Source organism: Manis javanica, chromosome 9 (genome assembly GCF_040802235.1).
Source record: "Manis javanica isolate MJ-LG chromosome 9, MJ_LKY, whole genome shotgun sequence".
In the NCBI taxonomy this organism is placed as follows: Eukaryota; Metazoa; Chordata; class Mammalia; order Pholidota; family Manidae; genus Manis; species Manis javanica.
The window spans coordinates 89,660,799-89,674,793 of NC_133164.1; the positions used below are offsets into that span (position 1 = coordinate 89,660,799).

Genomic DNA, 13,995 nt, shown 5'->3' on the forward strand with positions numbered 1-13,995 from the left:
TCTGCTTCGTTGCATTAAATACATCATGCATTAAATACACTCCCTTCTGGCCTTTAAGGTTTCTGCTGAGAAGTCTGATGTTAGCCTGAAGGGCTTTCCTTTGTATGTGGTCTTATTTATCTCTCTGGCTGCTTTTAATAGTCTGTCCTTATGCTTGATCTTTGCCATTTTAATTACTATGTCTTGTGTTATCTTCCTTGGGTCTCTTGTGTTGGAAGATCTGTGCATCTCCATCACCTGAGAGACTATCTCCTTCCCCAGATTGGGGAAGTTTTCAGCAATTACCTCCTCAAAGACACTTTCTATCCCTTTCTCTCTCTCTCTCTCTTGTTCTCTGAGGTCCTCAGTGATTTTTAAAGTGTGAAGGAGTCCTGAGACTAAATTTGAGAGCTGTTTTCCTAGTGGTTTTGGCTCCTAGTGCCGGGTTTGGAATGTTTATAATTAGCTAGTAGTTCTGAGACTCTTAAGAAAAATACATGACTCTTACTATTGTTTGTGAAAATACAAAGATGAAACTGCTTTATTTTTTTTCCCCCAAAAATAGGAGGATTCCACAGAGACTGAGCATTGCCTCTCTGTCTAACTAGATGCACTCATTGTGCCAATGGCCACACTGGGCTAGCTAATAAGGTGGGGCAGTCCTTTTCTCAGAGTCACTGTTAAATCTGTTAACTTGTGGTGAGGGAATATGGGGATGGAGATGATGTTCATTCATTAACATGTGAACAGTTTAACACCTGTGCTCACTGACATCCCAGGATCTTTGGGAAATATATAGACTGTCAGAGTTCAAAATTCAAGCCAGATAAGTTTTGGGGGATGGGGTAGCAGTAGACAACAAGGACTCCTGAGGTCCCCCTTGGGAGGCATATTGGGATTTAAGAGCGGTAGGCAGATAAAGCAGGACCAAAGCCCCTCTTCATCTCCTCCATACTTTTGCATTGTCCTGGCCACAGGCAACATGAGGATGAGCAAGAAAATTCATAAGAAGCCATGCAATCAGGAAAAGAGGGGGTGAGTGGAGATGGTGCAGAGGAAGGCGGTGCTACTGCTTTCCCGAGCAGCTGCCCAGCCCTCAGCTCTGCAGCAGCGAGCTCTTCAAGACCTAGAACCAGGGGCCACTCTGGGCTGTACCATTGGTTCTTGGTCCTAGAAGGACTCAGCACATGATGACTGCTACTTGACACGAGATTTTCTGAATGTACAGGCTTAAGATGCCATGTAGGCTGGTTGAAATTCAAGGTATAATGTTTGAGGTGTGACGAAGATTACTGTATGGGTTTGATGGATAAAGAAGAATGATTATTTTGGTTTTGAACATGATAAGCCTGAGAGGCCACACCCAGGTAGAGATGTCCAATAGGCAGTTAGAAATAGGATTTCCTGAAAGGTGTGGGTAGATGTGTTTCCTTGTAAATCAGCAAAATATAGAGATGGTTGAGGTTGTGGATAGATGAGGCAATTTTAATAATTATATCTTTTTTCTTTATCTTTAGCTTTTCCATGTGGCCTATGTTTTAATCAAATTTGCAAATTCTCCTCGCCCTGATCTTTGGGTCTTAGAAAGATCTGTAGACTTTGGAAGCACCTACTCACCTTGGCAATATTTTGCTCGTAAGTAATCTTGCTTACCATATTATGAGGGGCTTTGATTATTTGCAACAGATCAAGACTGTATTTAGGTAGAAAATTAGTCTCTCAGTGTGGCTAGTTAGGAACAGTCAGTTTTTAACTTTCTAGGTTACCCTCAGAACATCCTTAATTCCAAGGTTATGCATGCAGAACTGAGGTTGAAATACCTTTTATGGTAACAGTTCTTGCCATGATTTTGGGGGAGACAGTGCACCTATAACTAGGTTATAGCTCTAGTGCTTTTCCATTACATACAATTAGGAACTTAGTTCCATTTTTAGGGATCCTGCATTTCACATTACTTCCCTGGACCCTGTCATCTTCACTAATAGAGAATGTTGGTGTCTCTGGACCCTATGATGAATTGAGGTGGACAGGGATTTTACCTGGTTACTGGGTTTTCCATGAATGTTCCTTAGAGGGTAAACTTGCCTAATGAGTGAGTATTTAGAACATCTCCAAACCTTGTTGTTGAAAGAAGTGGCCTGAAATGACTTGGTATTTGAATGAACTAAAACTTCATTCTAGGCTTTGGTTTGAAAGTCTTAAATGCTTCTCTGTTCTTTTCCTGCTGAAGGGAAAGAATCTTCCTTAAAAAATGTTTTTTATCTTAAGAATGTATTTTCTTAAAATCATAAGGTTTCTTAGATTTATAGCAAGATGCTAATATTTTATAATATTAAAATGTTTCCTTCCTAGACTCTAAAATAGACTGTTTGGAACAATTTGGGCAGGAGGCAAATACGGCTCTCACCCGAGATGATGATGTACTTTGTACTACTGAATATTCCCGGATTGTACCTTTGGAAAATGGTGAGGTATGTAGATTTGGGGGGTTGTGAGAGATAAGACTCAGAAATAAACCCAAAGATATCCATCACTGACATAGGTGGTGATGGAATCCAGTGCTTGGGACTAGACGGTAAAGGAATCACATTGAAGATGCACAGAATGAGTTGGGTTGGAAATTCTTTTTTTTTTTCTTTAACCGAGGTGTATTTGACATTGGAAATTCTATCTGAGGTCTTTAATTCTTCTCAGGAAGTCAGAATTCCAGGTTTAAGGCTCACAGGATTTGAACTCTCCTTTCTGGTAGATTATTTAGAAATAGGGCTGCTGGTGTTTGAGGTGAAGACCCCTCCCACTGCTTGGTTATCCCCCTAAGAGTGAGGATATGAGGAGGAGGTGGCAGTCCTGGTCCCTGATCCTTTTTTGGCAGGGTGGGTATAATCTGTAAGGGAGAAAAGGATTGCTGTCCCTTTGGACATCAGGCCCTTGTGAAGTCAGCCAGACTATTGTTAGGGGAGAACAACGGGAAAACAGAGGTGGGGAAAACCAGAGAATTCCATGGAAATTGTGAGGCCATCATGAACATGAGGTGAGTTTCAAATGAATTTCTTTAAAGGGTGTCAGTCTTCCTCTGCTGGGAGAGATACCTTTCCCAAGAAGCTCTGTCCAGCATCTTCCAATGACTGGTGAGTGGTTCATGTCTCAGATGTGTGAGACTTGGACTTCATCTCCTAGGGCTTTACAATAAAGCCTGGGTTTTGCATAGATTGTTTTGTCTCCTTCGCTGTCAGTTTTACATGCAGAGGCTTCCTTTTTCAACCTCATTTTCATAATGTAATGTTAGCTTAGTTTCTTGGAGGCATCTTGACAAAAAGTTGTTTCTTTATATTTAGAGATTTTAACATTGTATTTTCAACAGTTCCTAGTGTTGCAGCCCCACAACTGCACTGAAAGAACAAAGGATTTGAAAATGAATGAGCATTGCCTGAGAGCGCAGGTGTCAGGGACAGATGGCTCACATTTAGATCTAGGAAGGGGATGGGAGATGAAACTAGCAATGACATTTTTAGACATAAACAAGACCCAAGACCACCTACAAAAGTGACAGGCTCAAAGAAGCTAAGTGCTTGGAGCATGTGAGTCTGTTTAGTTTAGTTACAGTTTTAATTTTTTCCCGTCTGTGTGTGTGTGGTTATTTTAGGTTGTGGTGTCTTTGATAAATGGTCGTCCAGGTGCAAAAAATTTTACCTTCTCCCACACCTTGAGGGAGTTCACCAAGGCAACGAACATCCGCTTGCGTTTCCTGAGAACAAACACCCTTCTTGGTCACCTCATTTCCAAGGCGCAGAAAGATCCGACTGTCACCCGGCGGGTGAGTGGTGTTTTGAGGTACCTAGTTGGCAGCTTTTGTGACGTTTTTTGCTTATCAAATGAATTGCCTTGAACTCTCTCAAGCAATCTTTACAGCCAGTAATGGTGTAGGTGTACGAGTTGTTCTTGTCTGAAATATTAGATGGAATTTAGAAGGCTGGTTGTTGAAAAAAAATCATGTTCAAAGAAGATGAAAGACAAAAGATGATAGCCTGCCTGTTATTAGGCTGTAATAGCCAATAACTTACTGGTTATAATAACCTATTATATCCAATAATCTAGTATAACCAACAAACCCCAAGTCTCAGGGCTTAAGAGAGTAAAGGTTCATTTTTTGCTTATGTCAGAGTCTCCTGTGGGTCAGCAGGCAGGATCAGCTAGATGCCATCATGCAGGGAGCTAGGCTCTTTCTAGCTAGATGGGCAGCTATCCTGTAGGACCTGAGTCCTCCCTTGGAACCCCTTCACCTGGTCAGCAGATGAGGGGAGAGGGAGCACAGAGAAGCCCCACCTTCCACTAGCCACACAGGTCACTTCCATGGGCAGGAACTGGTGGTGGAGCCCCACCTGGATGCAGGCGGCTGGAGAATGCATTCGAGCCTGAGTGAAGGAGACGTAGGTGGTGGTGACCCTAGGACTGTCTGCTGTATTGGATCAGCAAGTCCCACTCTCAGTGTCAAGACAGTACCTCTGTCTCCTAGGCACAGAGGGAGCCAACAGAATAAATATTGTGAGCTCTCTCTTCTCTCACCCTCTGATCTCCTGCCCATGCCTCCCACTGGCCAAACCCAAAACCAGAAGCCAGAGGGCAAAAGAACTTTTTTGCAGCCATAAAGTTCGGCCCAAGGGCAAAGGGTAGCGTGGAGAAAGGTAGGCCCGGAGACTGACCTGCAAGGGTGAGTGGAAGATGTCCAGAGCACATTATAGAGGGTGGATTCTTGGGTAGGTAATATCAGAGAGCTGGGAGAGGAAGCAGGAGAGAGAAGGGTAAGATTTGCTAGTTTTGAGCATTTTCCAGAAAGGTCAGTCATCTAGGAGGCAGGTGGCCTGTCTTCTGTGTTTTCTAACCCCTCTCCTCGGAGCTGCTGTAGGTGGAGAATACTTTGGATCCAAGGATGGAATTTACAAGGCAGAGCTGGGCTGTCTGGTAAACTGTAGCCAGGTGGTGTTTGCATTCCTCCAGGTGTTTTGGAGCCTCACCACAAATGTACCTCACCCCCCTTTTTTTTCAATTATCTTTTTGGAGGTTGCAAGATTTGTGCTCATATATATATGTATGTTGCTTTTCATTTAGGTGACTATAGTCTTCTCTATTAAATAATTTTTTATGGAATTCACCACATACATCATCTTGACCCCCCAAATCTAGGTTGCTTCTTGAATTGGAGGGAGAGAATGCAGCTACCCTACCCTGTGTCTGTGTGCTGTGGGGTGAAGGCAGGTGGGGTGCCTCTCTCTCTCTCTGGGTGTTAGGTTGTCACAGCAAGCCCTCTAATTCTGAATTTATTCATATGAATAGGAGGGATGTTAATGCCTTTGGGCTAAGTAAGACCTTGTCGATGAAATGGCCTACCAACATTTGCAGCCTGGTTTAAGGGCTGATCATCGCCTAGGTCTGAATCTTCCTCTGTCTGGCTTTATGGAGCTTGAAACTCTGTCTTTGGCTTTAGTAACTCTGAGCCAGGCAGCCTTTAACCACTGCTGGGGGCCCCTCCCACTCTCAGTGCTGTTTTTAAATCTATCATAGTAAGGGTTCTCTCCCTTCTCAGAGCCTGCACATAGCCATACAACATTTTTGATAGAAACGTTTTATTTTGGGTAAATAAATAGGTTTAATTTATGAAACACAAATGTTTATATTTTTTAAAAATCTGGCAAGCACTTCATCCCTTTCCAAAAGGCTGTAGAGTATGATTCTTTTCCCAGGCAATCTCCCTCCATGCATTTAAAGCATTTGATTTTTAAGTGTGCACACACTGGGCAGTGTACTGTTAAATTTGATTGAGGAATACATTTATTTTGTAAGACAAGTTGCATCCAAACAGCTCCCCTTGGTGCTGATGTAAGCTCAAGAAGAGAGGGTGAGAGGGACGCAGGGTCCATACAGATATGAGTTAAAGATTAGTAAAGGAGTTTATGTTGCTGTTTTGTAAAACTGCCACATTGTATGTTCTGTTGCACAGTATTATTATAGCATAAAGGACATCAGCATTGGCGGGCGGTGTGTTTGCAATGGCCATGCTGAAGTATGCAGTGCAAACAATCCTGAAAAACTGTAAGTACATTGGACAGATTTTTTAAGCCTTGCTGTGAACAAGTCTAATTGCTTCAGTGGGTATTTGCATCCCATTACATGTTTCTAAGTTCCTGCCCTCAACTGGAATGTTTCATTATCAACAAAGAGGTGGGGTGTGTGCCTCCCCAACTTCAGCCCTACATACAGTCCCCCGCAGCCTGTAGCAGATGTGGCTAATCAATCATAGGGCTCTGCGGCTGATCTGGGATGCAGCCACCAGGTCCCCCCCCTACTGCCCTCCACCCCCCATCCTCACCGCCCCAAGCCCAGATGGTGCCCCAGGCAGCCATGAATAATTGATTAGAGTTGGCAAGAGAAATAAAACTTGTGTGTCATCCCTGGCCTAATGGGATCAGGGGTATACATTTTCAAATCCTTTCTGTTTTTTTTCATTGTGGTAAAATACACGATGTAAAGTTTACCAGCTAAGCATTTTTAAGTGGTAGTGGCTTAAGCTCAGCAGTGTTAAATATGTTCACATTGTTGTGCAGTACATCTCCAGAATTCTTTTTATCTTCTAACACTGAAACGCTCTGCCCAGTAAGCCACTTCCCATTTCCCCCTCCCCCATCCCCTGGTGACAACCATTCTACTTTTCTGTCTCAATGAATTTGACGAAGTACTTCATGTAATCACACAGTATTTGTCTTTTTGTGACTGCATGGTGAACTCAGGCTTGTCCGTGTTGTAGCCTGTGTCAGATTCCCTTCCTTTCTAAGGTTGAATAGTATTTCATTATGTATATACTGTCCCTCCATCTACTGGTGGTTATATAGGTTGCTGCCACCTTTTGGTTATCATGAATAATGCTGCTACAGACTTGGGTGGATCTTTTTGTTTTTAATTGAGGCATATTGTACACACAATACGGTGCAGGGATCTTACCTTATTATTTTTAGTGCTCAGCAGTTGTATACTCATGTTACCACCACAAGAGGGGTACTTTTACAGGCTGCAATTTATAGGAGGCTAGATGTAGTAATAATTTTTTCTCAATGTTTTATTGAAAGTCTGTAATTTTCTGTGAGCACCATTTCATCAGGTTCAGGTTTGTGCATCGTTAGGCCTAGCTTCATGTTGGGGCGGAGGTTCCAGCCACCCACTTGTGTGCACCGTGGAGCCCTTCTCCCCACCAGCAGCCCCTCATGTTGTCAGTCTCCTTCAGCGATCAGGTGGTGCTAGCTGAGAGTGCGATGTGAATCTGTCAACCATCTAGCCTTTAATCAGCAAGGACTTGTTTATTCGTTATTAATCTATTGCTGCCATGTAGCTTCCTGGAAAGCAGGGCCCTAGGATACCTGAAGGCAGGTCAGGGGATCCTGAGTTGGAGAGAGAGGGGAGAGGAGAGGAGAGGTTGGTGTAGTGTAGGAGAGGAGTTACTTCGTTGGCGGTCTGAGCTTCCTGCTTAGAAGGGCTTCCAAGCCCTGTTGACCTTGGCAGGCATGCCCGGAGGGGTTCTCTACTGGCAGTTATGAGTAGAGAGACTCTCTCTTTGCCTCAGCAAAGGCTGTTTGCCTCTGGTCTATACCAGCATAACTGCCTTACCTAGTATTGTCTGTTGGTTTGCTTCTGCCCAATAGGCTGACCTGCAGCAGTGCTGATGAAATCCACATCCATGAATAGGAAAAAATCTTTTGATATATCTAAGGAGATGCAAAGACTTAATGGAGGGCATCAAGGCTGGACAATCAGAAGAGTTAGTTAGACAAGCAGAACCCATAAAGAGGCAGAAGAGGGCTTTATCATGTGTGCCATGCTGACTGTGGTGCCTGGAAACATGGATGGATCATAAATTTAATTCTGAGCTTCCCAGCAGGCAACTCAAAAAGAGAAAGCAGCTCAGTTTCTTATTTCACTATGATCATAATCTAAAAACTGATCAATTATTTAAGAGATGCCTAAGGGACACTACACTAACTTCTCTCCAACTCACTGACACTTGGACCAGACAAAAAATTTCTTTGGATGCAGGGTGGGGCAGTCATCATGAAGAGGATTCTTTATTGAGCATCTTCAGTAATATCCTTACAGCAGATGCAAAGATGAGTTTTCTCTAGAAGCCATCAGCTTGAGCTCAGAGAGAATCAGAAATACCAATTATTTGGGGTTATCAATATGATTCAGGCAAATACACAGCTATTTTTTTGCTATGCTCAATTTTAATCTCCCTATATGAGTATTTGAGCCATATGTTCTATAAGAAATCATCCCTAAATAATTCTTTACCCAGCTTGTGCAAATACTTTATTGGTAATGAACTGAAATTCCCTGTTTGGTGAAAGCCCATTTGGACTCTAGCTGTTCTGTGCTGCCAGTTAAATATATGTCCATTTGCTGTACAGGCAGCTGAGCTGGGAGAGGAGTGACACCTTCTCTTTGGAGTGTAGCTGAACATATGCCATCCCATTTCCCCTTGGAAGAGGGGGAATCGAATCCTCATAGGCAGAGTTGAGACCTTTCTTAGACAACTGTTTTGAATCTCCTTTCTAGCACTGTTGAAGGAGAGCTCAGACCTTGGAGTTCTAATCTAATGCCACGGCTACAATTTCATTTTAACTTGGAAAAGTTTTAAGGCAGAAGTATACACCTTTGAATGTAGATTTTTAGACTGCTCCCTTCGGCTTGCTGAATAACCTCAACTGTCGGCCCTGTGATGGAGCTTTCTCCTGGAGCACAGCCTTTTGGAGTAGAGTCCTCGGAGATCTTGCTAGTAACTCTCTTGGATTCCGTGAATCTGTGCCTGACCCCAGGTAGAGAGCAAGGAATCTGAGCAGCTCTTTCTCACAGGATGACTCCAGACCTCTGTGAAGAAGAGATACTCAACAAATTTCAGTAAACTCAGAACTAGCTTGCTCAAGTGTTCATTTGTTGTAATACAAGGTAATAGAGAAGAAAGAGATGGGAGTCTGGAGTCAGACAAACAGGTTTGAAATCTGGCTTTCTATTTATTGTTGCTTGACCATTGGCAAGTGTTTTAATATTTCTGAATCTATAAAATGCAGATAATAACAGAATGGGTGAGGGACTTGAAATAACAGATGCAAAAATGCTTTGTTCCCATATTACTCAATAAATGGTAAGGTGGGTGACTGTGATGATTGTCAGTTTTTCACACTGGAACGAGTGATTTTAATCCCAATTTTGATTAACAGAGGTGTGCACATGCCCAGGTTTCGGTGTGAATGCCAGCACCACACCTGTGGGGAGACGTGTGATCACTGTTGTGCTGGGTATCATCAGAGGCTCTGGCGGCCTGCCACGTGGGAGCAGAGCAATGAGTGTGAAGGTGAGCACTCGGGGAGGGGTGCCAGAGGCTCAGCCCTGCTCAAGGCTTCCCTTCATTTCCCCTTGAAGACTGTTTTCCGTGCTTGGGGAGAGTGTGGATCATGACAGTCTTAGGGACTCAGGCCTGCCTATTGAAATGAAAAACTGATAGACTGGAGGTAACAGCACCTCACTCTAAATTCAGATATAGATATGAGAACAAAATAACAAGAATCATTAATAATCATTGACTGTGTATGCAAGATGGGGCTGAGTGCCTCCACATGTTGGCTGCTCTTTTTAGCAATCGGCAATATGATGCAGCCACTAATAAATTTTAAACGCTTACTATTTCTTAGAACGTGATACTGGATCAGAATCCTAACAATTTTGAGGACTGAGGTCTGGAGGTGGTGAGATTGGCATTAAACAGAGAGCTAGACTCCCTTAGGAAGCAGGGGTCATGGGAGGGACACAGTCACAGGACGAGGTGGGTGGAGGGTGGAGGGGACCAGAGTGGGAGGTAAAAAGGCCAGAGGCTGCTTTTCATTATAGGTATAATGTTAAATAAGAAAATTGTTTTTAACAAGCAAGCCCTAAAACATCCAACTGAAGATCCTTTTTAAACTGACCTTAGGAGGCCACATATTTATTCCAACTGCTGCAAACATTTTTTGTAACTTTTAGTTATCGGTGTTGGAGACTGTGGCCTATTTTTCCTGAATTTTCTTAGCACTGGAAGATGGATTTGCTTTTTTGAATGAACAAAAGGGTTTTGGATCCAGGTTTGTTGACCTGGGTAGGTAAGAGAATCCGTACTTCATACCTTTTAGCCAGGTATTTTTTGTAATTCTTAAGAGCTAAGACTGATGATCTCTATGACCAGCAAACTTACTTGAGAGGCATTTCCAGTGAGTGCTTTGAGAGATTCTAACTTTGTTGGACGGTTTGATGTGCCCTAGGCAAATGCTCGGATGCGTCTCTAGGTCCAGGGATGTCACTCTGCTGCCATTCTCACTTTATATTCATAGCTAACAGGTTCCTCTCCCACTTCCCCATTCCTCACCCCCAGATAATGGGACCTGAAAGAGGGAGAGGAAATAACCAGGGGCTGTTTCTTGGAGGACTTTCAGGCTCTGGTTTAGGATACATTGATTGAATAAGTACTATTACATGAACTCCCAACATTAGCAATTTCATTAGTTTTCCAGAATAACGGAGCCCTTCAGTGAATGCCATGCTTTACTCCAGCACATACAAAAACAGTTTTAAAAGTTTCCTTTTATGAGTTTTTAACCTTTATAAACTTGTCCAAATGGTTAAGAATGATAAAAACAGCATATGGAAAACTCAGACCTATTAAGATACATTCCTTAGGTACTTTTCTAAATTCCGTTTGAATTTGTGCAGTTCAAAATAAACAGACTTCTTGAGAAATGCAGTGGGTACAAATACCTTGAAATTTTTTTTATCATGGCACCGCTGGGAAATTAAAAATAAGAAAATTATATCTTGTTAAAAATAGAATAATTTGTCTAATTTCCAATTTAGTCTTCTTCCCTAATATATTTGCCTGGGAACTTGACTGAAACATACGAATTCCTGGAAAAATTTGGAAAATTTGATCTAGGTGGAATATAATGAATACATGTTCTGCCTAAGAAAGAATAAGAATTTTTTATGTTAAATTTTTTTTCATCTTGGCAGTAATAAAGATCCTAAATGGCTTTTAACCTCTATTTTCTAATTTTAGAAGTACTATATATTACTGGTAGATAACTTGGAAATGATAGGAAGTACATTACTACAATTTTACTATTCAAAGAGAACTACTATTAGTATTTTGTTAGATATTTTAAATTTTTTTCATGCATACTTTAAATACTCCAGATTATACCATATGTACAATTTTATATTCTGATCTTTTTTCACTGGATATTTTTAGATATTTCCCCTATATTACTAAAAACTCTTTGAAATCCTTTTGTGGCTCATAATATTGTTATTCTATGGATTCAGGTGCATTCAACAAGTCTTTCTTGAGTACCCACTCTGTGCTATTTAACTATGGGCACATCCCTTAATCTCTCTAAGCCTCAGCCTCCCATCTGGGCTATGGACATAATAGCACCTACCTTAGAAAGTCGTGGAGCAGATTAAATGAGATAATGCATGTAAAACACTCCTCATAGTGTACCAAGAGCCCAGTTATTCCTGTTAGTAGTCATAATAGCAATAATAGTAATATTCTGTGTGTACATGAAGCTCAATTGGCATTTTGATTTATCTTAATTTGTTGTAATTATGTGACTCTTTTTTAATATCACATGAAAGAAGCTGTAAATTGCATATTGTTATAGGTTGGTCTTTATGTAAAAATCTCTGAATTTTCTACCAGGAGAGTCTCTAATGTTGTAGAATAGACTTTATTGTAGGTCAATGAGCAGTAATACTCTCTGCGGGAATTTAAGTGTCCCATAGTAATGATGGAATATTGACTTAGTATGCTTTTTTTCAGCATGCAACTGTCATGGCCATGCCATCGACTGTTACTATGATCCAGAGGTTGAGAGGCAGCAGGCAAGCTTGAATATTCAAGGCATCTATGCAGGTGGAGGGGTCTGCATTAACTGTCAGGTGAGGCACTGTTTAAGTCAAACCATATGTGTCATCAGAGGAAAGGAGTATTCAGTAAGCCCTGCTCCTAAAAGGTGTCAAGAAAGCATTCTGCAACTGAAAGTATTTTCTGAGACCATCTCTCTACTTTTGTACACAAGAGGCCTCATTAGCTGGATGTAATTTAAAGATTGTAGATAAAATGGACCTAGGCAGGTTTTCCCAAACTCTTGATTAGATTCTTCATTTAGGTTTTTGCCTAAATGGAGAGAATTCCTGGCTCTCATTCTTTCTGCTATCCATCTTGTGGCAGAAAGGCCATAAAATGGGAGGGTATATAGGTATCAACTTCCCTGCTGACTCTAAATCTGACTTTCAAGCAGATTCTGAATCTATGCTCAGGAATCTATACTGCAGAAGAATGTCGTGATCAATTAATGGTATCTGCTATCAATACCACATAAAAAACACTGGTTTGTCATCCCTTCTATAGGACATTTGGGTCCACTAAAGTTTAGCTAAGAGGAGCATATGGCAGAGGAGAGTATATGTGTATTTGCATTGAGATATTTATTAAAAATTGGGTAAAGTGTTCATGAATTTAGTCTATGTTGCCACTCTGTCTTGTGTGCTTTAGAGTGTTGTTGTTAATGTTGCCATTTAAAGAGGCACTCTTTTCTTGAGATGCCCACTTAATCTGAAATGAAGGCAAAACACCCCTACAGAGACCCACCATTCTCTACTTATCTCCTACTCTACATATTTGATATCATCTATCATTGCAGATAATTAAAGCACAAGTAAAATATAATTCATAGGTTTATTGACTTAAAATAAGTCAATAGATTTTTAAAGTCACAGATTTATTGACAAATCACAAGGTTTCATGCATAAGTGAAATATCTCAGGATCTTCTTAAGACTGTGTACTACAAGACCCTTGGGTGATTCATATGCAATTAAAGTTGCAGAAGCTCTGGGCTAGGATGTGTAGGTGGAATCCTTTCTCCAGAAGAAGAATCAAGCCCCTTCAGTGTGTCTTTAAAATACCTTTTTCTTCTCTTCCTTCTCTCAGTGATACTATATTTTGTACTTTGTGGTTCCAGAAAACCATCAATATAGTCCTTTTATTTCATAGTGCTTCTGCAAAAGCATTTTCTTTTTGCATATGAAATTATTGAAATATTAGGCTCATTGCATTTTTTCAACTTAAACTTAAAATGCCCTTGCTTAAGTTAGATATTAAGCTAATATAATTAAACTTTTTATTGATGTGAAATATACTTATCATAAGATCTACCATTTTAACCATTTCAGTGTACATTTCAGCATAATTACCTTTTATATTAAACTCATAATTGAAGAACAAGGAGTGATTTCTGCTTCTTTTATGTTTCAGTAGCTCCCATAGGACCCAACCCTCCCGCAGATAACAACTACAGACTGTAGGCAAAATACAAAAACAAACAAAAACCCAGAAAAGCCTACCCCATCCAAATAGTTATATGAAGGCACTGAGGAGTAAACATGAGCAGGAAGATAATGAAGAGGAGTTAATGCTTAGCAAAGGGATCAGTATAGTGTGTCACATGTTTTTATGGCTTTTAGCCAGAGGTCAGGCTAAAGTTGGTGCCATGTGGTGTGGCTAAAATTCCTGTAGAAAATATAGAGTCTTTCTGACCTGAAGAACAAGAGGCAGAGCTTGGGAAAACCACAAATTTTGGAAAGTGAGTGAGGAATTCAGGAAGAAGGAAATTAAGAAAGAGAAAATTCCTAATTCTCTGTGTAAATTCCTCCCAAGTTTCTGACTGACCCCTGAACCATTCATTAACAAGATGGATTTCAGCCAAGACTAAAATAATTTATTTGAGATTTGAGTTACCTCTCAAGAATTAGAGTTTGCAGTTTGAATAAAGTCAAGATAATTGTCCCATAAAATAGCAATATATATATTCTTTATAAAGAAATATTACAAATTCCAGAGCTCTACAACATTATGTTTACAATGTCTAGGATACAATCCAAAAAT

General features: G+C 40.9%; 1 protein-coding gene across 6 annotated transcripts in view; it reads left to right on the top strand.

Annotated features, from left to right (window-relative positions):
• The window catches only part of LAMA3 (laminin subunit alpha 3), a 240,036-nt gene that overhangs the window by 63,438 nt on the left and 162,603 nt on the right, over window positions 1-13,995 (top strand). For 4 of the 6 annotated variants that reach the window (XM_073212899.1, XM_073212902.1, XM_073212901.1 and 1 more), the window contains exons 3-8: window positions 1,497-1,614; window positions 2,332-2,450; window positions 3,623-3,793; window positions 5,975-6,066; window positions 9,240-9,373; window positions 11,870-11,988. In XM_073212899.1, coding sequence (XP_073069000.1) covers window positions 1,497-1,614; window positions 2,332-2,450; window positions 3,623-3,793; window positions 5,975-6,066; window positions 9,240-9,373; window positions 11,870-11,988 — 753 coding nt within the window. The remainder of the gene's footprint in view (window positions 1-1,496; window positions 1,615-2,331; window positions 2,451-3,622; window positions 3,794-5,974; window positions 6,067-9,239; window positions 9,374-11,869; window positions 11,989-13,995) is intronic. The other 2 variants (XM_073212898.1, XM_073212900.1) reach the window with 1 other exon arrangement.